Source organism: Lycium barbarum, chromosome 2, assembly GCF_019175385.1.
Source record: "Lycium barbarum isolate Lr01 chromosome 2, ASM1917538v2, whole genome shotgun sequence".
Lineage (NCBI taxonomy): Eukaryota > Viridiplantae > Streptophyta > Magnoliopsida > Solanales > Solanaceae > Lycium > Lycium barbarum.
This window is the reverse complement of record NC_083338.1, coordinates 832360-858091: the sequence shown is the minus strand read 5'-3', so window position 1 is coordinate 858091 and position 25732 is coordinate 832360. Positions and strand designations below refer to the sequence as shown.

At 37.5% G+C, this 25732-nt stretch overlaps 2 protein-coding genes across 5 annotated transcripts; both read right to left on the bottom strand.

Annotated features, from left to right (window-relative positions):
* Window positions 1-1177: 1177 nt before the first annotated feature.
* On the bottom strand, window positions 1178-20321 carry LOC132625250 (phenylalanine--tRNA ligase beta subunit, cytoplasmic). 4 transcript variants are annotated; one of them, XM_060340118.1, is made up of 20 exons: window positions 20159-20321; window positions 20007-20062; window positions 18750-18850; window positions 18369-18498; window positions 18111-18226; window positions 16915-16981; window positions 16703-16744; window positions 16587-16628; window positions 16386-16462; window positions 15460-15586; window positions 15221-15388; window positions 6740-6868; window positions 6550-6651; window positions 5460-5591; window positions 4166-4240; window positions 3300-3407; window positions 2190-2285; window positions 2018-2101; window positions 1572-1659; window positions 1178-1507 (listed from the first exon to the last, which is right to left on the bottom strand). In XM_060340118.1, the coding sequence occupies exons 1-19, from the start codon at window positions 20214-20216 to the stop codon at window positions 1591-1593; spliced, it is 1779 nt and encodes a 592-aa protein (XP_060196101.1). In that variant the 5' UTR covers window positions 20217-20321; the 3' UTR covers window positions 1178-1507; window positions 1572-1590. The 4 variants fall into 4 exon arrangements, with proteins under 4 accessions (XP_060196101.1, XP_060196102.1, XP_060196103.1 ...); XM_060340119.1 differs by having other exon boundaries at window positions 1178-1485; XM_060340120.1 differs by having other exon boundaries at window positions 1178-1485; window positions 1587-1659.
* Window positions 20322-24681: 4360 nt separating this feature from the next.
* On the bottom strand, window positions 24682-25189 carry LOC132624243 (tabersonine-19-hydroxy-O-acetyltransferase-like). The gene has a single exon (XM_060339050.1). The coding sequence runs from the start codon at window positions 25162-25164 to the stop codon at window positions 24682-24684; it is 483 nt and encodes a 160-aa protein (XP_060195033.1). The 5' UTR covers window positions 25165-25189.
* Between the last annotated feature and the right edge of the window lie 543 nt (window positions 25190-25732).

The window sequence follows — 25732 nt, the reverse complement described above, 5'->3', positions numbered from 1 at the left end:
TACCACAAATTTGAGGGGCAATTAAAGACCACCCCAGCGAAGGCCAATCCTGCAAATTGCCCCTAATACTTTATTAAACTAATGGAATGTAGTAGTCCAGTATGTGATGGCTATTTATAAAATTAAATAACTAGCCAGATCTGCAATCCCCATATAAGAAGACTCCTCCTTCCTTTCTTTTTTAGAATCTCCTATATCGAAAATAAAATGAACCAAAACTTTTTAGCATTCGAAATGCTCTTATGTGTAGGATTCAGTTCCAGTATAAAGAGCTGCTTCAAAAATTCCAATTTCCGTAATGCCTAGAAGCACTCTTCCTTTCGTGGACCAGACTCTCCCTTATCGGGCTTCTGAGTTCATACCATGCCTATCTACACTAGTTAGGGTTGTTCAAAAGCGAACCGTAACAAATAATCCAACCGCAAAATTGACTTATTGATATTGAGTTAGCGGGTTAACAGTTAGTGAACGGATTGACATTTGGATCATTTCTAGCTTATTGTTCTCGGTGGCATAAAATATACGATTAAACACAGAGAGCCAATATTTATGTGTTTTTTGGCTGATACACCGATAACCGTTAGATAATTGCTAACTAGATACCGAACCAAATGATATCTTCTTGATTGGCTAGCGGATTAGTATATTTAATAGCCGACAACCGATAAGCCGAACCACTAAGAGTAATTATCCGCCCAATCCGTCTGATAAGCAGCGCTAACACTAATAATTCATGAATCAATCTCAATCTTTGAGTAGTGGGGAAAATAATCTCAATCTTTGAGTCAACAAGGACAAGTATGGATGAATTTTGCTACGGAGTTAAAAGACAGACACAAGCTTCATGATATCAGTGGTCTCTAGTGGTATAACTTTTCAGTTATGGAACTTACCTCAATACTAGTTATAGTTATAACATTATCCTTAGTTTACTACATCTAATAACCATATAAAGGTCGTACTTTATTTAAATCCTTAAGAAACACCTAGAATCTTGGGTAGCAAATTACTAACACCGATGATGATGAATCAAACCAACTCTATTAATTAGCTAGCTTTATTATGTTTAACCAACATTAAGTTTGGGTTTCGGGTTTAGCTTCCTAATGTACAACATTGGACAACACCAATAGTGGTTAGGCTATTTTCATGTTAAAACAAATAAATCATTCAGATATAAGAGGGGGACAAGTGAACAGCTTCATTGAAAAAATCATCTTATGTTTGCTCAAAAAAGTGAATTAACCAGGCTAACAACTAATGATAATCTCAGTGTTGATTATATCAAACACATTGCCTGAGGGGAGGGTTTCTGTCAGACAGAAATCAAATAAATGTACGCGGATCATCTGTCTTCTTCAATTACCAAGTATCACTGTCAAAATTTTCTCCACATTCTAACAGCTCCAGGTGCTGACATCAAAAGCAGCGTACTTCATGGAACAAACGCGAATAAGCTCTCCCAGGAGGATAAGGGCATGGTAGCTGATGCTCCGGCAAACATAAACTATAGGTGCGTTAATTCCAGGAGAAAAGGGAGGTGAAATCGAGAAGTGAGTGCGTAAAAGTACATTGTATCATGAAACCTGACTATAGGAGAGACTCCATGTCAAGCTCCAGAAAGGAGCAGGGATCTGGAATGTCAAACTCCTTGAGGACCTGAAACCAAATAGCAAAACATAAAACTTATGTATCGGGATGATAATTCAATGCATAACCGGGAACCTATGCCTGTTAGTCTTTGCTTGAGAACAATTACTTTCAAATGTTCCAAAGAGATGCTTTCAAATCAGCACCATAATTTTTATTTTTATTTTGGAGAAGGGAATCACTGACCATGAATCCAAATGAAAATATGCAGAAACAAATTGCCTACAGCCCAACAAGAAGGGTAAAAGATTTATATAGGACTTCACCAAACTCGAGATGCTTAATATGATGATGAAAATAATTAGAATACGTGCCAAATTAGTTGACAAGTTCTGTATGCAAAATCAATGCCTAACAATTGAAATACCTTAGGGTGCACAATGCCAAATGTTCCAATTCGATTTCCTCTGTAAATAATGCTAGCTTGTCTTCCCTGAAGAAATGCAGGCTCCTACAACACATTAAGACAGAAATAAGCACACACAGCAATACTCATAATGAGGTAACAGGAAGCAAATTGGAAAAATGCAAACAGTTACCTCTGATCTTTCTATGTAGTAGCCTGCGCTGTCTCCAGGTGATACAAAATTAGTACCATTTGCTTCCATGATTTTGTCGACTAGACCATGTATTAGCTGGAAAAAATTATCAAGAGAGTCAAAACATTTGAGTGCCTAGAAGCTAGTGCGCAACCTACAGGACGATTATAATTATATATATGACTCTGATAACAGTGGAGCAATCAAATCATTGCTTGGAAGTCTGTAGAAGTTCGACTTTAGATAATCCTATGGGGGAACTTCACCTATAAGCAAAATAGCAAAATATATTTTATTCAAGAACCTTCCAAGTTTGGTCCTTTTTCTCCAGAGATAAAAAGTATTTGTGGAAGCAGAAAGTTCAGAGTTTGCAGAAATCATCACAGCACAACTGATGTCAAAGCAGGGGAAAAAATCATTCTGCCACCTAAGCGAACGATGGACTTCTCCAGAACTCTCTCTGTGCATACAAGACTTCTTGCAAAAGGAGAACGGTACTTGCAATGATCCATGTCTAAAGAAGATACTCCCTTCATCCCAATATAGCAATAGTCTAACTAACTAGCACAAGACTTGAGATCAAATTGTTTGAATTGATTATTACATTGAATTGGTAAATAAGTGCTTTAACAATCATCTATATAAGTGGAGAACTCAACTGAAAAATGTCACATCCAATTTGAAGTAATATGGAGGGAGAAAAAAATTTCCCTTTAAAGAGAGGTCAAGCTATTTAGGGCACATCATAAAGTAGGGCAATCTCATTGCAACAGAGGGCCAACAAGGAATGGGTCACTCTGAGAGGAAGACCAAAAGAGGATCTGCAGGGACTGGACGGCAGAGGTGGTTTGCTAATAAGGTCCAGATTATGAAATAACTTTCATGACTGAGGCAATAGAACTATTTTCATATGCCCAACAACCTTCCCGTTTTAAACGTTCATTGGCAATCAACTCTTCCTGAAGAAAAGTAAAGACCTAGAACTGAGCTTCCTTTACAAGTAAAATATCCGTCCAAATTAGAATACATATTCCAACAACTGGAGCTAGTAATGTGCAGCAGAACTACTAAACTACCACTGTATGCGCTACAAATGTGGCAAATCTGTACCTCAAATCCTGAGGTTGCGCCACAATACAGAGCAGCAAGGTGGCGACGGTTTACTGCACCAACATCATTTGTGCCATCTAATAGGACTATATCACCAACTTCAAAAATCTGAAACCAAAAATGAAATAAAGACATTTTTTTTTTTTTGGTAAAGTAATAAAATTCATTAGTAAAACATCAAGAAGATGCAAGGTTACAGATGGGAAAAGCTGGCAGGCTTGGCAAAACCTGTAGAACAATCTAAAGATATCCTATCTCTACTGAACTAGAGAAAAGGAGCTGATAAAATCTAGAAAGTTACCCACATTGTTTACAGGGGCAAAAAAATGCCAACTAAAAAGACTAACTAAACACCTAGACTTTAGAGAGCAAATAGGAGTTGAGATTCCTTCAAAGCATCTGTTGTTTCTCTCCTTCCATAGGGTCCAAAAAATTACTGCTGGGATCATTCTCCAGAAGTCATTAAATTTAACATGCAGAAGTCAGTCACAAAAGGATTGGCAAAGGAGAAAATTCAAGGCAGTAACTACACCAAAACAATAGCAATGACAAATCACATAACTTAATACTTGGAGATAGCAAAGTAGTACTAACTAACAAGTTTCACTTAAAACTTAGCAGAAAATCCCTTCACTGGTTGTTAACAAACATCCTCCACATAATTACGCTTTTATAGCATATTTCCTTCTGAAAAGATTTAAATAGCTCACAAGGTAATACAATCTATTCGACGACTTGGTGAGAAATGCTATTTACTTAAAACTGTCACTAATTGCAAATGAGCTTACTTCACACGTTGAAAAGTAAGCTCAGTGGCAGAGTAAATGGCAGGTGAAACCATGCAGAAGTTAGTTATCTTCATTTACCTTTATAGGCTTTGGATGGTCCTTATTATGCCCCACAGTTCTCAATAGTCCAGGCATGAGACTAGGCCGAACAACCTGCAAAGAGCGAGCTGTTTTAATTACCGGCATATGGTACATAATAACTATGAACAAAAATATGCAAATAGAAGAAACCTGGAACTTTATACAAATTAAAAAGGCTTGCAGTTTGCATTTGATTAAATCTAAATCACGGACAACAGAATAATTACACAAAGCAGCATCTCTTCTAAGTAAGTAATCAAAAAAATTAATAGACTGGACCAAGGGAGTACAACAAAAAGGACTTTTAATCATCTACCTTAACTACCTCCGCAAGTACTTTCTCCCTTTACTAGGGAAGAGACATGTTTAAATCTGAATCGATATCTAATTTTGACGAACAACAATTTTCCTATAAGATGCAAAGAGCACAGATGAGAGGTTCAACTACTCACTTCTTATTTTGCGTTTCAATCTCCAGATGAAAACCATATCACAATTCTTACTTCTACATGCCACTTAGAAACATGATTGCACATATGTGCATGTGTCGTGCTCCATTGCTGATGAAAAGGTCCCACCTGGGCCTAAAGCCATTTGAGTGGGGCTACATTCTGTGGATCAGTAGGATATCCGATAGATTCATTCTACTTGGTGCTCTTTGAGCTGTCATTAGAATATCTAGAGTCTGGCAAATCAGGATTAACCTAGAAAAGCTTTAAGGCTAAATTCAATACAATACGAAGAGTATGGTTGAACCGTGGGGAAGCTTATCAGCTTAATTGTCAGCATAAAAGATTATACATAAGCTGTATTTGGATATTGAAAGAGATCATGGGCATATTGTGTTGGAACATTCTTAATTACATTATATTGTTAAAACCTAACAGGGTTCGGTACCAAATACCAAATTCCTTCATAGGAGGTCCGTCCAAATCATGTCAAAACATTCCCATGGCCCAAAAGATAGTTGAGCATCCTATTTGGCTATTTGTTGCATCTTTGAGGGTGAGATGGTCATTTGGGGGGGAAGGCTATCTTAGCCCACCAAGACATTGTATAGAACAACTGATATAAACTGATGTGGTTTAATCAGCATTTTATTTATCTCGTTGCACATGCCCCAGATTTTAAATTAAATGTTGTCTTCTTAGTCAAGAACAATATTCAAAGTGGTATGCTAAATTTTCTTCTTCCAAAATAACAGGCTAAACCATGCAATAAGAGGTTTCTGGCAAGGAAGCCATAGAGTCGATTGACGACTTAATTTTTTTTCGAGACAGAGCAGACTCACCTCAAATTCAGAAGTACGGGAATCAGCAATGATCACAGCAGAGTTATCCTCTTCATGGTTCAACATGGAGGAAATTTCTTTCTTGGAACACAAGATAAATGTTAACACCTCGGTATAACCAGCCATTGCAATCTAAAATAGGAAGAACATTAAGTTAGATGGGAAGCAAAGATATCAAAAATAATTTATGAATCAAGAACGTAATCGAGAACACACAGAGTGGAAAACTTCATGAAGAAAGAACAAGTTAGTTCTTTTTTAAAAAACTTATGTGACGACCACCGAATACTGACGTACTAAGCTGCATTTGTTTTTTGGACTAAGCTGCATTTGAAATATATAGTTCAATAAGACAACACCTCAATACACATTAATTGTCTATGACATCATCCTATGAAAAGAAAAAAAAAACCTTAATAAAAGGACTTTAATATCGAAGTCCAAAATCCAAAAAGGGAAGTACGTGATCAGAAAGAAAAATGAAGTTGGGACGTATAGCTCAGAGAAGGGGTTATAATCCAACCAGACTATAAAAGACATTGGAACTAAAACTGAGACATTGAAACTCCCCCTCCCCCCCCCCCCCCCCCCTCTTGCTGACTAGAACTGAATTGTTTGCGAACTCTAAAGGTCCCAAACTATATTTTTCCATTTCCAAGTATTGAGGGCAACAACAACATACCCAGTGAAATCCCACAATGTGGGGTCTGAGGAGGGTAACATGTACGCAGACCTTACCCCTATCTCGAAAGATAGGGAGGCTGTTTCCGAAAGGCCCTCGGCTCGAGAAAACATGACGAGAAAAGGCCAAATAAGCACAAATAGCTCAAAACAATATGAAAATGCAACTAACAAAAGCAGGGAAAAAAACCCTGATAAAGCAGTCTGAGAAAAAAGTATTGAGGGCTTAGACAAGAATTTTTTTTTGAGAATGAAGAGAAGAAATAATTTTCTTAAAGATTACATGTCACAGAGACTACACAGAACACAATAGAAAATGATGCTGCCTTCTGCAAAGACATAAATGGCCATGACAGTCCCAAGCCGGTGTTAGCAATATGAACAACAAAGAAGTTTATAAGCACATTACCTCCGTACGCAGTAGATCACTGAATTGACTGAGAGGTAAAGGCTTCAAAGATGCAGGTTTTCTCTTTGGGATCTCATTGTAGCCATAAGCAATAGCAACATCCTTCAGAAAAGATGTTGGGATAGTAACTATAAGCAGAAAAGCTATGGTGGGATAGTAACTATAAGCAGTAATGCTTCTAAGCAAATACCTCCGCTACATCACATGGATGAAGAACGTCACTTCTTGTAGGAGGAACAGATACAACAAACTTGACTTCTTTATCTTCTGATACAGATTTCTCTGCACGCAATTGCATTTTTTGCAACAAACTAGCCACCTGAAATGTTGTTTAGCTGTTCAGAGTCTAGATAAAAGTTCCATCTTCTTTTCTACTCACAGGACAATACAGCAGTAAAAGCAACAAATGTCTTTCACATAAAAGCAAAATGGGGCAAGCAACTACTGCAAGTCTGCAAGAAATTTCTGAGAAGCATTTAAACAATGAACTGAAAATTCTGAAATGGCCTTCTCATCCAAAATATAGCAGCGGAACCAGAAAGGACATGTTATTAAAGTCAATAAAAGTACCATGAGCGTATGAGATGTCTAAACTCTAAGCCAGTGGATCAAATCACACCACAGACTTATGTTTGATGCTACTGTTTGAAGCACACTTAAGACATGGAAAGCAATTCAAAGCAACATAAAAAGCTTTCTTGATTAGGATTAGCAACTCGGGTACTCAAATTTGTTTTTCACTTATTTTGTTGAACTTAAATGCTATTTCTTAAACAGTGAAGTTTTTGTAGGTATTACTTATTAGTAAGAATTCAAGATTAAATCGGAAAAAAAACAGTTTCCAAGTCGGTTTTGTCATCCTCTTCAGATATCATAAGGCTTTGGAACCCAAATAAACTTTTGGAGCGTTCCCCCTTGGTGCCATCATTCATTAATCCAATATGCCAAACATGGATCCAATCATTATTCTCCACCTAATCCCCCTTTAAACTAAACAACTATCAAAGTATTTCAGACAGCATTTGGATCTATTAACTTCATGTTGGGGAGGATACAACAACACCACCACACCCAGTGAAATCCCACAATGTAGGGTCTGGGGAGGGTAAAGTGTACACGGACCTTACCAGGGATGTTGGGGAGGATAAGATCATAAATTGATGACTCCATTATTCATAAGTACATTGCCTATTAAGAAAAAATAGAAAATTAACTCCATCTGTTCTAGTTATATGACTCAATTTTTAAAGGACACTAAAATTGTGGAAATCACAAATCCATTGAAAGCATATTAAAGCGACCAAGAATATGCTTAAATGTCAGCAAGAAGAGCTGCAACGTTTGTCAACCAAAAACTAGTTGGTTAGATATATGAATCCCCTATATCCATTGATTCCATTTGGACCTATTCCACCCCAATACTAAACAATTTGACAGTTCAAGCAAATTATTGGTTCTCCAAAACTATACATCTCTAAATCTCACACTTATTCCAAGCAAAGTTTGTGTGTGAATGAACAAATTTCAAAGCAGCTTCATCCAAATGGACATATAGTTATTCAATTCTCCTTCCAAATAAGCCAGGCTACAGAGAATTTCCGAAAAATACCATCTAGCGGCAGCTAATAGAGAGATGTTCTAGTACAGCGAGTGGTATCTTTGCTTCCACCAATCTGATGGAAGGGAATTTGTACTCGGTGCTTCAAAACAAGCATGGAAGTAGTCAAAAAATCAATTATCATTGTTTTCTGGTAAAGGAAGAAAAGAAACAAGAAGAGATGTATCCAACTATGTGACTGAAAATCAATTATGAGTGTATGTGATGCATTTCTTGGATATCCTACTTTCGCTATAAGGATGAGTTATATTTTTTTTTTGGTAAAGTAATAAAATTCATTAGTAAAACATCAAGAAGATGCAAGGTTACAGATGGGAAAAGCTGGCAAGCTTGGCAAAACCTGTAGAACAATCTAAAGATATCCTATCTCTACTGAACTAGAGAAAAGGAGCTGATAAAATCTAGAAAGTTACCCACATTGTTTACAGGGGCAAAAAAATGCCAACTAAAAAGACTAACTAAACACCTAGACTTTAGAGAGCAAATAGGAGTTGAGATTCCTTCAAAGCATCTGTTGTTTCTCTCCTTCCATAGGGTCCAAAATATTACTGCTGGGATCATTCTCCAAATTCTTTTAATGGATTTGTCAACTCTCCAGAGTATCCAGCTAGCATATGCATATTTGATGTTGAAGGGCATTACCCATTGTAGACCAAGCATAGAGTAGAAGAAAAACCAGAGGCTAGCTGCTGCAGGGCAGTGCAAAAATAGATGGTTGACACATTCATTGGTCTGCTTGCACATGGTACACATGTTAACAACTATTACACCTCTCCTTCTAAGATTGTCTTGTGTTAGGCATGCTTCCTTCAGTGCAGTCCAAGTGAAGCAAGTAACTCTGAGAGGTTGTCTGGTTCTCCATACAAGCTTCCAAGGCCAAACCTCTAAAAGGCTATTTTGAGAGCACCAGTTGTTGTAACATTCCTTCACAGTGAAAATCTTTTTCTTAGAATTGCCCCAGAGTATTCTGTGCTGAAAATCTGCCACCAAAGTACTTTGTCCCAAACTTTCTAATAGAGAAAGAAAATCATCAACTTCCCAATCCTGTAAGTTTCTCCTTAAAATTGGTGTCCAACAGTTGTTAACTCTATATTGAGCTAATGTTGCTTCTTTGTTAGAAGCTATCAGAAATAGTGAGGGAAATAAATCTTTTACTAAAGTGTCCCCAAGCCATTTGTCCTGCCAAAATCTGATCTTGAGCCCATTTTCAGCCTTGAATGAGACAGCCTGGAAGAATTCCTCTTGGAGACTACTGATGTGTTTCCATACTCCAACACCATGTGGTTCATTGCTTTTCTTTGCAGTCCAGTGGTCTTGAATACCATATTTAGCTTTGATGATTTCCTTCCAGTACCCTGCCTCATTTTGACCATATCTCCAAAGCCACTTCATGAGTAGGCTGTTGTTATGAAACTTAAGATTTCTAATCCCCAGCCCCCCTTGGCCTTTGGGTTGAATAACTGATTGCCATTTGACCAAAGAGAATTTATGAGTAACACTGTTACCTTCCCATAGGAATTTCCTTCTAAGCCTGTCAATTTGCTTTAGAACTGAGCTTGGCATAGGGAAGAGTGACATAAAGTAAGTGGGAATGCTGTCTAGGACACTTTTGATGAGGGTGAGCCTGCCACCCAATGAGAGATATTGCATCTTCCAAGTGGCTAGTCTTTTCTCCATTCTTTCAATGACCCCACTCCATATCCCAGATGATTTGAATTTAGCACCCAAAGGAAGTCCCAAATAGGTGGTGGGAAAGGAGCCTGTTTTGCAGCTAAGAATATCAGCAAGAGCTTCTAGGTTGGTCACTTCATTCACTGGATATATAGTGCTCTTAAGCATGTTGATATGAAGTCCAGAGATGGCCTCAAAGATCATGAGGGTGGTGTTGAGATTAGAGACCTGCTGACAATCAGCTCCACAAAATATAAGGGTGTCATCTGCATAGAGTAGATGAGAGACTGAGACTGAGGTGGAAGGATTTCTGCCCACTTGGAACCCTTGAATCCACTGAAGTTCTTTGGCCTTTGCTAACAGCTGAGATAATCCTTCCATCGCAATGATAAAGAGGAAAGGGGACAATGGATCCCCCTGCCTGAGTCCCTTTTGAGAAGAGAAAAACCCAACTGGACTTCTGTTCACCAGAATTGAAAACTTCACTGTCGAAATACAGAAATAAATCCACCTTATCCACCTTTCCCCGAAACCCATTTGCTTCAAAATGTTGACTAAATAAGCCCAGTTAAGCTGATCAAAAGCTTTCTCAATATCTAATTTGCATAGGATCCCAGTCTCACCACTTTTAATTTTCCAGTCTAGCACTTCATTGGCAATCATAGATGCATCAGTGATCTGTCTATTCTTCAGAAAAGCACTCTGCTATCCAGAAACTAAGGAATCCACCACTTTTCCGAGCCTCTTAGCTAAAATTTTGGCCAGCAATTTGTAGACACTGCCTATAAGACTTATAGGCCTATAATCTCTAAGCTCTGCGGCCCCTTTCTTCTTTGGGATAAGAGCAATGAAAGAGGCATTGCATGATCTCACCATTTGGCAATTCTGATGAAAGAAATTAAAAGCTGCTAGCAGGTCTGCTTTGATGAAGTTCCATGATTTTTGAAAGAAAGCCATAGTGAAACCATCAGGGCCTGGAGCTTTGTCAGGGGCACAAGTCATGAGAGCTTCTAAAATCTCCATTTCGGTGAAAGGAAGTTCAAGGTCCTCTTTATCCACTGTGTTGAGACTTGACAGACCTTCAAAGACAGCTGAGGGTCTCCAAGATTCAGTTTCTTTGTAAATTTGTTGATAGTACTCCAGAATACCATCCTTGATCCTTCCTTTGTCTTCAATTACTTCATTCCCTATTTTGAGTCTGTCAATGGTATTGCCCTTTCTATGAGAGTTGGCCATTCTTTGGAAAAACTTTGTATTCTTATCCCCCTCTTTCAACCATAAACATCTTGATTTTTGTCTCCATGAGATCTCTTCAGCGGTTGCTATTTGCTGAAGTTCAAGTTTGAGATTCAATGTCTGACCTTTCTCTTCTATAGAGAGAGCTCTGAGCTCAGCTAACTGGTCCAGCTTCCAAAGTTCTTTGAGTGCCTTGTTCCTTTGAGTCTCGATTGTTCCATAGACGTCCCTATTCCATTTAGTAATGTCTTTCTTGAGATTTCTTAGTTTCTGCATTAGCACAAAGTCTGGGGTGCCTAATACAGTGTAAGAAATCCACCATCCTTCTATCATGTCCATGAAACCCTCAGCTTGAAGCCACATGTTTTCAAATTTGAAATAAGAAGGTGTGGTCTCCCAATCTCCACTTTCCAGGATAATTGATTTATGATCAGAAAAAACTCTAGGCAAGGGGTACTGTTTGATAGTATTGAACATCTCGCTCCATTCTGTTGAGATAAGGAACCTGTCAATTCTAGAGGCTTGGAGAGACTCCTCCCCTCTTGACCAGGTAAATTGTGCTCCCTGAAGTGGAGGGTCAATCAAATCCAGGTCTAGAATAGTGTTGGAGAAGCCCAGCATCGTCCTTGATCTTCTAACGCAGTTCAATCTTTCCCCCACAAATCTGCACACATTGAAATCCCCTCCTATGACCCATAGGTCAGACCACAATCCCCTGATAGATGCTAACTCGAGCCAAAGATCCTCTGCCCAAGAGATCCATCTGTTTCCCCAAATTTTCCTGATTAGAGATGGATTCCATGTCTCTATTTTGGTTTCCTGCAGGCAAATAATATCAACTCCCCACTTGTGAATAAGAGATTTCAAAGTGTTTCTCTTGTCTTTATTGTTGAGACCCTGCACATTCCAGCTGAGTGTTTTAACTCTCATCTGGAACGAGCCTTGTGAGACCTGCCCCTCTCTTTCTTCCCACTCCCGTCCTGGAGACCCCAATCCAATCTTTTAAGTTCAGTAACTGCTTTGCTTTTCCCTTTCTTTAATTCTCCTGTTTTATTTTTTTGCTCAAGAATCTGCACTTTCCTTTTTTCCTCCATTCTCAGAATAATTCCCAGAAGTTCGTGTTCAAACCCAGCAACATTTACCCCCAACACTTTGCAAGCCTTCATCATTGTCAACTTCGTCCATTTTGAGGTTTCCACCACATCAGGGATATCAACAGTTTGAATTTGTGGATCATGCCAAGGCAAAGGAAGAAAACTGTTGTAGGACTGAGATGAGATACCAGAGTCAGATTCATTTGAAACTGACAGTGCTGAGAATATCGGTTTGGGTATATGTGGGTCCATCAAGTGTCCTGCGTGAACCGCTTCATCATCTGCTTCAGGCTCGGATAGTGTCCCCTCCATGAGTTCTAAATCCCTGAGACTAGAAGCTTGAATTTCTAGTTCAAAAGGATCAAAAGAGAATGAAGCATTCAAGGAAGATGAAGCTCTGAAGCAGCATGGGTCCAGCTTTGGTACAGATGATCTCCACACTTGCTTCTTTTTGTGTTGCTTGAAGTGTTTGCTTGTAAGTGGGCCTTTAGTGTAGTAACCGTTGTTCAAAGCTAATGAAATTCTCCCTTTGTAGTGTTTCTTACTACCCTGACTATTATAAGAGAATAAGGCCGGCCCATTTGTGTTTAAATCCTTCAAATTCCTTCTTTTCTCCACAGGTTCTTCCACACGTGTGTCACGTGAATCATTAATGGTATTAACACGTGGAGCTGAGAGAGAATTTGATCCCATCTTATTACCAACCTCGGGCAAACCAGTTGAAGGACCAGCATGTAAAGAAAAAGACCGGATTTCCTTAATTATTGGCAATTCGAAGATCCTATCATCAAATTCAAAATTCAAACTTGCCGGAAACTTCATAGCTGATTTTTTGACGCAAATGCGAGCCCAGATCAGGTGGGTTCTGTTCTTCGTATCTTCATCAACACCGACATAACCCCCGCAACGAGCCCCTATATGTTCAAAAGTATCCATTGACCAAGCATTTAGGGGGATTCCAAAAACTTTCAACCATATGTTTTCCGAGCAGTTACCAGATTGCAATGAGAAAATGTCATGCGACCACCAAGATAAAGAAAGATGTCTTCCGTTCCAGAACCAATTCCCTGCCTTTACCCTTATTGCCTCTTGCCTGGAAGGAAGCTCAAAGAGGAACTGATTGTGGTCTAAAGGTATGACTTTGATGCCAGCAGTAACTCTCAATCTACTAATGAACCATTTCTGAATAGTTTCGGGATTGGGACTGTGATGAAATGGGTCATTGAAGGTGCCAACCAAGCTTCTGTGCAGAGGATGTTTTCCATTCAATTCTCCTTTGTTGGTTCCTTGACTTATATCTGGCCATCTGTCAATGCTAGCAGCTGCACGATAAGATTTTGTCAATGGGGGAGGAGGAAGCAGTGGCTCTGCTTCGCTGAATTCTTTCAGAAATCGAAGGATTTTCTTCGCAATATCTGACCATCCACTGTTGAGGCTGATCTCAGGGATTATCACTGCTGCTTTAGATGAACCATGCCAAACCTCTATGCGAACAAATCTACCATAAACATTGAAGTTTTGGTAAACTCTGAAAAGATTGTGTTGTTGTTTTCTACCCCACCTTCTATATAGTCGACCAGTGCCTTTTGATGCTTGAATAAGCGCTTCGCACACCCATCTCAGGTTCTGAATATCCATATTGATCTTGCTTGTATATCTCTTGCCCCTTTCTATTAATGAAAACCAGTTATAATATTTATCCCCCGTATTCCTGAGTTCAAAGGATTTATCCCCACTGATGAAAAAAAGGTGTGAGCCCTGCATGTTTCTAATGAAAGTCACTGAAGAGACTGAAATGACCACTGAAGGAGTTTTATGTTGATTGATGTGGTCGCCGGCACTGTCAGATGTCACTGGTGATTCTGCCGGCAGCAACTCAGGTCGCCGGAGTTTTTTTTTTTTTTCCGGCACTGACAGGTCGCCGGAAAATTTATCCGGCACTGTCAGAGGTCGCCGATGTCGACAGAGGGTAGATCTGAAAAGATTTGGAGGAGAGAGAAAGCAAAAGAACTAGAAAAAGCTGTAGATGGAGGCTATGGAGGAGAGAGAAAAAGCTGTAGATGGAGGCTATGGAGGAGAGAGAGAGAGCTGGAGTCATGCTGGAGTGAGGGCTGTGATGGTGGTTTGAGGAGAGAGAATCAGATCTGGATCTATTTTGCTTACCTGGGAATCTGTGTCTGGGAGCATTGAATTAGAGCAAGAGCAAAAAAAAAATATTCAAGCTTAGGATGAGTTATATTACAGGTCAAGAAAAATCCCCAGATACTGTTTGAAGCATAATGACATCTACTACCACACACTAGTGTAGTTTATGCAACCATGTGGACTTGGTATAGTTGCCATAGGCACCGGTTTCGGTCAACTAAATGCTGGAGTCCTAAATATTGGAAGTTACAGAACATTTGTGACCAACATCATAATTGTCATGAAGATACAATGATAAAATGACATTAACTGGAGGAAAAGCTTTCTATACCCCATTAATGATTTTACAAATATGGAATATGGATCTGTTGGCAACTCCGAGGGTCTTTCGGAGACAGCCTCTCTACCTCCCAAGGTAGGGGTAAGGACTGCGTACACTCAAAGGCATCTCTTGGACCATGCCTGGAAAGGCCACAGATGCTATCAAAAGTTGGGAGGAAACAGGCTTACAGGCAAAGGACAGGAGCAGATGGAGAATTGTCCCTGCCTACATCTGGTGGACAATTTGGAAGGGAAAATTCCAGATGTTTTGAGAATGTGGAGAGTGGGTTGCAGAAGATTAAGCTAAACTCTTATCTTGCTTCTGTGTTTTTGGTGCAATCAGATCTACTCAAATGATACTGTCTCTATTATTGATGTTTTAGATTCAATCTAGAAAGAGGACAGTAAGATTTAGAGTTTGTTGTAAATATAGTTTCAGTACTACCTAAGTACTGTTTTGCTATATTTGCCATATAAAAGATATAGTTACCAGTTCTTTTAAAAAAAATGATGATAAAATGACAGAAACTTCTGTTTACATGACGAAGAGAGAAGAAGAGAGGATGAACAGCAAACTCTATAATACCTTATCCTCTGGCAATTGAACTCCAATGATACCAGTAATGTAGGACAAAGGCACATTCATGTCGTAGATTGAGAGATCGGGATAAACAAATGATTTTCCATCAGGATATGTTACTTTAACCGGTTCGACTTCAAACTTCCGCTCACAGTACACTGAAAACATGGTTACCTACATGTAATATTTAATTAGTCAGAGTCCCAGCAAACTGGAGGAAAGGAAAAAGAGCTTCTAGCTCCTACCATTGTGTTCAGAACAATGTTGGCCTTCGTCAAATCTGTGGCTGTACATTCTATAAACACATTCTTTGTTTTCAGTGAAATGGCTGAATGTGCACCATTAATAATGGGGGGTAAAGATACAACAGTCCTGCAGAACAGAGAGTGACTAATGAGTTGTAGAAAGATAGTGGCCAAAATTCATCTAGAATCTGTCTATCCTCAACAAAAGCATTTTGGGAAGTAGACATAGTCTCGACCAAGACCTTCTTTAGTCTAAGGAAAGCACCTCAGAGATTTATCTTATAGATGTTTACCACTAGACTAATAAGTCTATAATTCTTGATGCTCGTTGCTCCTTCCCTATTAGGATTGATGATAATAAAGATGCATTAATACTTGTTTTAAACTCCACTGAAACTCCCTAATAGTCTCCATCGCCTCACCTTTAAATGTATCCGAACACTGCTGGAAGAGTGCCAACGTGAACCCATTTGGCCCGAAGCTTTATCCCCCACACAATAAACCAACGCTCCTCACCTCCTCTTTGCCAATCTCCCTCTCCAACCACCCCCTCTTTTCCTCTCTTACCTGATTAAAAATCAACACCGCCAATTTTGGTCTCCACCACAATTCCTCTTCAAATAAACGATCACAGGAACCTATAGTCGCCTCTTCTATCCCCTCCACCCCCTTGTGCACTTCCATTCCCCCATTCAAATCTGTCTTTCTGTTTGCAACTGCTACTCTACAAAAGAATTGTGTTCGAATCCCCTTCTTCTAACCACAACAGCCTCGACTTTTATCTCCAACAAGTCTTTTGTTTCCAAATTTTATCAATAAAGTTATTACTCTATCTAAAAAAACATATAGGTCATTGGACAGGCAACGAAGTAAATAAATGCAGTAAGATAGCTCCAGACGGGTAGGCTCATTTGTGAGCTGGATACCTTTTGCAATCATATATAACAGGGTACACTGGTGAATTCTCGATTATGTGCAGAAACTTCTTCAGCTTCAAATCCGACTGCAAATCAGCGCAGTGATGTGTTAGATATGTCTTTAAAGTACAAAATTAATCTAAGTGAATCTTCAAGATATAACAAGAACAATAATAGAGACAAAGAAGAAAAGGATAAGTTGCAACTCACTTTGTAAAATTCCATCAGCTCATCAGCTTTGAACTTTTTGGTCTGAAAAAACAACCACAAAATATCAGCTTTAACACCATCATAACCTAGGCCAACTGCTAAAATAAACCAATTACCTGCTTTAATGGCACAAAATTTATTTCTGCAGGAGGCAAAGCCTGAAATTAGAGGGAAAAATTTTAAGCATCCCCCATCAAAAACTACTTAGGGAAAAGAATACAGTACACAAGAATCAGATTTACAAGGAAAAATCAGGCTGTCACTCTTATTTAGAGCTAGTAATACAAGAAAAACTTTGAATCAAGCTAGGTATACAATTCACATATACCTCATATGTGAAAGGTCCTTCAATTGTATCTAGGTCATGGGTACCAATTGCAACCAAGGTTCGTCGCCTAGAAAAAGCAAAAAGGAGAACAAACAATGAGTACCTAAGTGTAAGCAAGAGAAAACACATGAGGACTCTTTTAGATAATAAAGTTGTTAGTACAAGATATGAAACATGCTTTATGCCTATCCCAAAATAATGAATCATGCTCTCATTTAGGTGAAATAAATTGCATATCTTATCCCCCATAAGCTCTAAAAAACTTTGAAAAGAAAATTCCTTTTTTTGGCGACAATAAGTTAACTCGCATGATTAAAGTAATCCTTTCGCCTAGTCTCATTTACTGAACAAGCTAAGATTTCTATATAATTTCTTTACAAGTCAAATCCCTTTAAAAGAATAACTGAAGGGTATCCAACCATGTACAGAAGCTTCATAAGTTCAGGAAAACCAGTAAAAGCTATCTACTCACTGATTCCTCATGAAAGCTGAAAATAGACCGCACAAGTACAAAGTTTTACAGTATCTTTACAGCCGAGAAACAAAAAGATAATAGGAAAATATAAGAATTAATTCCACCCGAGTAGTGATCCGCCATGCTTCAAGATGTCATTAAACAAAATTTAACATCAAGTAGGGCTAACAGAAACTAAAAGAGTTAAATAGGTGTTGAAGTGTGCAACCTTTCCATCTAAGCTTAAGTTGTTAAAGAGAACACATTTTTAATCACTTAGTTATATTATGTCTCAACAGGCCCCGTCATGTGTGGCCTGATTCTTATTCATGGGCCAAACAGTGGAGATCTATTTTTATTGCGGTGCGTTTGAACCCAACATTTATGTCAGCTCTAATATCATGTTGAAGTGTGTGACCATCACATTATATTAGAAAAAACACTTTTAGTTACCTAATTTTTCTTTTATAATCGAGAAATCTTAAGGGCCAATGGCGCATCCGGAACTCGGAATAATAAGCCCGTCCCTCTAACTTTCCCCACTTAAATACCATGCTTCTGTCTGTAGCATGGTCCCAGCCAGTAACGTGCACCTAACCCACACTCAGAAGTTGCGCTCTAACCATTACATAGAAAGCTTGGGGCGATTATTTAATTATATTACGTCTCAACAATAGAAATTTCAGTTGAAAAAGAAAAGATAAACAGGAATCTCAAACTGCGCTTTATAGTCTAGCAATACCTGCAAATGTTTTGATGCAGCCTGTCTTGTAGATCAATGAAGCTATTGTATTTAGCCTCATCAAATGTTACACCTCTTAAGACAGCACATACAACATATGGGCGAATCTTGGATGTCTAAACAGGGAAAGACAATAGTTAATGCAATAAGAAATTTCTTTATAACTAATTAGTTTCTTTACCACTTTTTTTTTTTTTTGGGGGGGGGGGGGGGGGGGGGGGGGGGGATCAAGTAATAAAATGTATTAAAAATTAGTACCTCTGTTTTGACATGCACTTCAAGCATAGAATCTTTACCAATATCCGCCACCTTATACGTTGGGATTGGGTCAATCCCGCTAAATATTCGGAGAGCTTGCGCTAGTCCTTCAAGACAAAGCAAATCATATCTGCAATACCAGTTTTAATGAAGACATGTTACACTACCAGTGCCAAAATTAAAACCAACGTTGTTATCCTCCAAATAAAAAACAATTTAACATCACTCCACTAAACTAAGTGCAAAATGCTAGTAGCCCACCAAAGAAAATCAGTTATACTTGATTCCAAATATTCAAAGCAAAATCAAAATCTCCAAAAGTTTCTACAAATTCAGGAAAATTGATTTTGCAATGTGATTATGAAAAGCAGACAAGACCACCTGTTTGCCGGAACTTCAATTTTGTATATGGTCTCTCCATCGTCGTCCGTTCCCTCTTCCTCCAAATGCTTTTCTTTTCTCTGAATTGCTTTTTCTGTTGTCTACATTTTTTCAAACAAGCATAGACTCAATAGGAGACCAACAACTCAATGCTTGGATCAAATAAACTTGCTGAAGAGAGAAAAACACATATGACTATACAAATTACTTCTTACATCCCCAGAATGTTACTGATCCAAAGTATAACAGCAGCATCAAATTTGCTCAATTCACAAGTTTTTGGATATAAAATTTACATATTTGGAAACTACAAACAGTTTTACTAAATAACATATGGGGCAGCCCAATGCACAAAGCATCCCGAGTTAGCAGGGCCTAGGGAAGGGTCAATTCGTTTAAAAGAAAAAAAAAATTGTGGAGGTCCTGAAATTTGATACTACCATGAACAAACAAATCATGTACAACATTTTTTGGATGATTTGTGATCGAGAACACGATTTAGTTCTATGTTGATTATAAATTAAGCATATCTAGCATTTATTGCGAGATTAAAGTTTGGTCCGGCAATCCAAAACTTAAGACTCGTAATTTAACTTGTCTGAAATTTGGCTTTGACAAGCTTAACTTTAGACTTGTATATATGAAATTTGTAATTTCAGACTTGAATTTTTTAACTTTAATCTGTACGTCTGAAGTTGATTTTGAAGTCGTTAAACTTTTTTTATATACAAATATGTTACTCTCTCCGGTTCAAAAAGAATGTCCACTTAGCTATTTGCACGCGCCTTAAGAAAATACTAACTCCTAGGCAAAAATAGGTAATTTGACTAAATTACCCCTAATTAAATAGGTATTGGTATTTGGTCACTTAACACTTAATAAGGACAAATTTGGAAAAACTTTATTGATTTGGTAAGTTGACACTCTTTTCTAACCAAAAAATAAAGGGAAAATACTATGTCTATTTGGAGAAAATATTTACCCGAAATAGCCCATATTTCTAATATTACCCAAAATAGCCCTTTTATACATCATTATACATTTTTATATAGGTTTATACATTGTCTACACCAAGTGTATAATGTTGTACATAGTTTATATAAACCCTGCTGCAAAAAAAGAAAAGTTGGCTATGCAGATGTAAATAAGAAAATATGGCTACGTGGATGTAATATTTTATGCTGGATTGTATATTATTGAAATTATCCCAAAAAACAAAGAGAATAGCATCTAAATGCGGAATTGAACAGTGCTTACTATATCATCAAGCTCAATACCAAACTTAAAGCACAATTCATCAAATTCATCATCAGCTGCAAATTCATATCAACAAAAAAAAATCAATCTAACGGTAAAAAAAAAGTAATTAAAATGCGGTAATTTTGATAGTGAAAGAGAATTAAACTTACTGTAAGTAGAACCTAGGGCTTCGAATAAACGGTCTTTTCCAACACTAACAGTTGGCATTGTTGCTCCTCAATTTTGAGAAAAATGGGGAAAGAGGTCGTGTTTGGTTTGTGGTTTAGTTCGATTATGAAATGTTTTGGGGATTTTAGCTTTGAGGGTTTTGGACATAGGGAGTCGTTTCATTTTTTTTTGCGCGGATTGCCCTTCTTTTGTGATGGTCTTTAAATTTTGCCCCTCATATTTGTGGTCTTTAAATTATGCCCCTCATATTGCTGGTCTTTAATTTTTGCCCTTCACATTATAACTCTAAGCATTCACGTAAAAATTATGAGGTTCTGAATTCGAATCCCCGCTCAAGCATAAATTAAAAAAAAATTCAAGGTAAGATTTGGGTCGCGTGTATGTCGGACCCGGCATATACTTGTTAAGGAATTACCAAATTTATGTCGGACTTGGCATACTCATGCCTTATGGGCAGACTTGGCATAAGTATACCGGGTCCGACATAACTTTGATAATTCTTTAACAAGTTTATGCCGGTGGGGCATACTTTTAATGGGAAAATTTTTATGCCAGACCCGGCATAAACTTGTGAAGGAATTACCAAAGTTATGCCGGATCCGGCATACTTATGCCAAGTCTGCCCATAAGGCATAAGTATGTCGGGTCCGGCATAAGTTTGGTAATTCCTTAACAAGTTTATGCCGGTGGGGGCATACTTTTAATGGGCAAACTTTTATGTCGGACCCGGCATAAACTTGTGAAGGAATTACCAAAGTTATGCCGGACCCGGTATACTTATGCCAAGCCTGCCCATAAGGAATAAGTATGTCGGGTCCGGCATAACTTTGGTAATTCCTTCACAAGTGTATGCCGGTGGGGGCATAGCGAAATTTAAACTCTGTCTTGCGAATTTTTTTTAAAATTTTGACTGTGTTGGGGTTCAAACCTGGAACCCATGGGGTTTAGCCGAAGGGCAAATTTAAAGATTTCAAATATGAGAGGTAAAATTTAAAGACCATCCCAAAAGAAGGGCAATTTTGCGAATTACCCGAGTCGTTTTGCAGTGTTATTGGGCTTCTGTTGGGTTGGGGGGGGGGGGGGGGGGAGGGGGTTTCTGAGTTGGCATTTTAAAATAGGGAAAAAAAAAATATACCGTCCAGGATAAAATATTACATCATATATGCAACATTATACATTTACTATAGACAATGTATAAACCTTGTATAAAAGTATATAATAATGTATAAAAGGGCCATTTCAGTAATATTAGAAATATGGGCCATTTCGGGTAAATATTTTCTCCAAGTAGAGGTAGAATGTATTTTCCCTAAACCGAATCTTTATAGAATTATTTGTAATAAATCATTTTAATTAATTTAAAGTGGTTTTTGTCCTAATTGATTTCCAATATATATATATTTGTAGGACGGAGTTATTCGATATCTGCACGAGTTGAAGTTAATAGGTGCTTATGAAATAATTAAGTTGCACAGAGCGACTATCAGAGTTATGAATTATATCATGTATTGAATAACTTATGTGAATATATGAATTAATGTGGTTGTCACTTCAACATTCTTCATCCGCGCTAGTCAAAAATCAACCTAACAAGTTTAAAAAAATATATTAATTGTGATATTTGAACTAGTGAAGCAATTTTTTTGTACTTAAACAAAAATATGGGATCCAATTTTTGAGATTTGTGATTATCCATTATCAGATATTAAATTTGGTTTTATGTTTTAGGTAAATTAATCAAGTTGGGTGGTGTTTTCTAGTTTTTAGAAATTGAGGGGTATATATCATATTTCAATATATTAAAAAAAAAAAAAACACATTCAAACAATCAAATATTCTTTTCAAAAAGTATAAACAAACACAACTCCATATTCAATTCCAAATAAACTGAAAATAGTATTTGGCTTCTATGGCCAAACACCTACTAAGTAACACTACTGTTAGATTGTTCTTAATATGATTATAATTTAAGATTTTAAAAGCAAGATGAATTCTAGTTGTAGCCTTTAGCCAAAAGTATTTCCTAGTTGTCTCTATAATTGAATTTAATGGTATCTTATCCAACACCTTCTAGTAAATTCTGACATTTTTGTCATGAGAATTAATCTCAAAATTATAGTAAAATTATTAAAAGCAAGTTGAATTCTAGTTGTAGCCTTTAATCAAAAGTATTTTTCCTAGTTGTCTCTATAATTGAATTTAATGGTATCTTATCCAACACCTTTTACTAAATTCTAACATTTTTGTCATGAGAATTAATCTCAAAATTATAGTAAAATAACTAAAGTAATTTTTCAGCACTTCAAACATTGTGAAACATGTAAAGAGTGATTCTCCAATGTCTCAAGCATACTAAACCTTGGACATCATTTTTGCTTTTACATCAATATGTCATCATGTGTGATTTTAGTTTCGTCATGCTTAAACGGTGTATAACACTATCGAGTTATTGTGAAGAGTTGTGCAGCAATTTTTTTTCTTATTTCTTATTTATAGACATTCAGTCATCTACTGGACAAGATAGTTAAAACGATACGAAAAATTTAGACTCATAAAGGAAAAAGGTCGATGGGAGCGATTCTTTCACTTGCATCAATTCGGCATGTGTACGAGCATCCTACATTGTGCAACATATATGTTGCTCAAAGGTGCGTGTGAGTTGATTGGCACATTTCATTATGTGGAGCAATAGTTGGTGGCAAATTGCAGAAGTAATGACATGCTAATAAAAAATTAGACCGAGAATGGTCTTAACATGTTCTTGATCAGTGGATGTAATTTTTCCATTCATTGTGTGGGTCGTACTTAGCATATCAATGTAGTAAGGGGGTTTCTCCGCTAAAAGAGAAAGCACTCCGTATTAGGAGTTTCTCCATTACTATGACGCGAATTGAAGAAGATTGTTTAAACGAACAATGCAACAATCTTCTTAAAGGTTCTCCCAAGAAAAAGTGAGTTATATTTCTTTTATTCATAGCAAATGATATTTTTTTACTGAACCTTAATCAAAGTCGATACACATTGGTGACATGAATCTAAATGCTTTCAAAGAGAAATCACACTGCATGAATTTAAGATGTATTCGAATATGGTCAACGAAGATTTATATAGCGGATCAAACTTTCCAGCGACTGAACCGTCGTTGTTGTTGAATTTTATGGAGAGATCGCACTGCAGATTTTGAGGTCTATATCCAAACATGATCAACGAGGATTCTTATAGCCGATCTCAACTTTTTTCAGGACTGATACGTAGTAGTAGTTGTTGTTCTTGTTATTTGATGGACAAATCACACTGCAAGAATTTAAAACTATATCAAAATATAATCAACATGATTCATAATCATATAGCTGACTTCAACTTTTTCGAGACTGAAAGGGTGGCTCTAGTCGTTGCATTTAATGTTGGAAAATTTTCGTAAATCAGGAACTTGTTCAAATTGTTCCATATGTTTTGATTCCAAGCAAATCCAGGCTTCGATTCCACCATATTTAGAATCCAACAGTATGATGACATTCTTGTACCCAAGTTCTGATATGCTAAAACAAACAGGCTTCCCCCATCCAAAATCAGCATTATAAAATGGCATCCCACACCAACTACTAAAAGTATACAATTCTATATCACTTCTTGTTATCAAATCTTCAAACATCCTCCAATTATCAACAACTGAGCCGGAGGTTAAATACTTTTTACAAGTGTTATGGAATTGTGACAAACTTTTCTTAGTATTGCACCCAAATTTGACAAGTCTTTGTCATTTTCACCTTTATTTTCCCAATAGAACGTGATGAAATTTCCCACAATTTCGTGGCAGAGGTTAAATACTTTTTACAAGTGTTATGGAATTGTGACAAACTTTTCTTAGTATTGCACCCAAATTTGACAAGTCTTTGTCATTTTCACATTTATTTTCCCAATAGAACGTGATGAAATTTCCCACAATTTCGTGGGACAATGAAGCTAGAACGGACCATTTCCTCAAGTTCACCGTGTGTGACAAGTAGGACATTAATGATGATGATGACGAAGTCGTAGCACATTTCCATATAAGAGCTGACACAACTTCAACGTGCGTGGGGTCCAGCACGTCCTCACTGACAATATCAGACTTGAGATTCGAGACGCTAGACGCATTGAAGACGAAGATTTTCATGACACACGATAATTGGGGTCGTGGCATGAACGTACAAGTACTAGAGCCTGTTTGGATGAGTTTAAAATAAGCAGTTTATAAGCTGAAAACAGCTTATAAGCCAAAAAAAAAAAATTGGGGCAGGGTAATTTTTTTTTTTCCAGCTTATAAGCTGCTTTAGATAAGCTAAGTCAAATGGGCCCAATTATTTTTTTGGGCTTATTTATGCATAAAATGGCTTTAAACTAGCCAGCCAAACACTCAAAAAGGCTGAACAACTTATAAGCCAATCCAAACGGGCTCTTACTCGTGACTGGCAAAGGTGGCCATGTCAATTCGGTAGGTGGGGAATATATTTTTTTGTAAGCGCTATAAAATCAGGCTGAACAGAGAACATGACTTATTTCCTAGAGCCAACATTGTTGCCTTTGCCCAACATTTGACGAAAGCGCCAAAGGACGCCACGTCCTCGAGCTTGTGAGAAGAGGAGCAACCAAGAATCATGCCTCCACATTCTAAGAATGTGAGTTGAACAAGCAAAACAATAGTGGTGGAAGCAGGTGAATTATCCTCGAGCTTTGGGAGGAAGTGATTTGCTATCTTTATTGTTTGATCAGAATTTGAGAGGATGTCTTGGAGATTGTAGTTATGTGCAAAAGCTTCAATGAACACTACTCCAAAATCATCATCTTTGGAATTGCAACTGATTGAAGTGTTATCATTAATTAATCTTCCAGCAAAGGGATAAAAATCAACAAGTTGATCTAGAGCTGATAAATTGTAGGATTCACAAGTTTGAGGAACAATTGGTTTGATCAAATCTTGAGATATTGTCTCTACTTTTCTTTCCATTGCTTTTGGAGATTACTAATTTAGATTAAAATCTATTGCTAGTGAAAGTTGGCATGGCCTTTAAAATTTAAGAATCCCATCAGAGATACTGGAAGATATGGAAGGAATCTATAACTCTGCTTGCTACATATTTTATCATACAGTGCTTTCCATGACGTTTCCTCCATGACGTTTCCATCTTTTTTAGTTTCAATTTCAATATATATAGCCCTATGATCCGACCCTTCTTCGGATCTCATACATAGCGGAAGCTTAATGCACCGGGCTCCTTTATAGCTTGAAAATAAAAACAAAGTTGGTTAGATCTTGAATGCCGGAGATATACATGAAAGAATACAACCTGAGATAATACATAAGTTTCTTTTCATCCACACATTGCATGTTCCATAATTACGAATTATATCACATACAATATTCCTTTTTTCACATCTTTTTTTTCTTCACCTCTTCCTAGGAGCTCACACATTTTTGCTCCCTCAATGGTTCAAATACAGGGGCAGAGCTAGTATACAAGGTTAAAATTATTTTTATGTATATATAGTATATATTGAACCCTCTTGATTTTTTC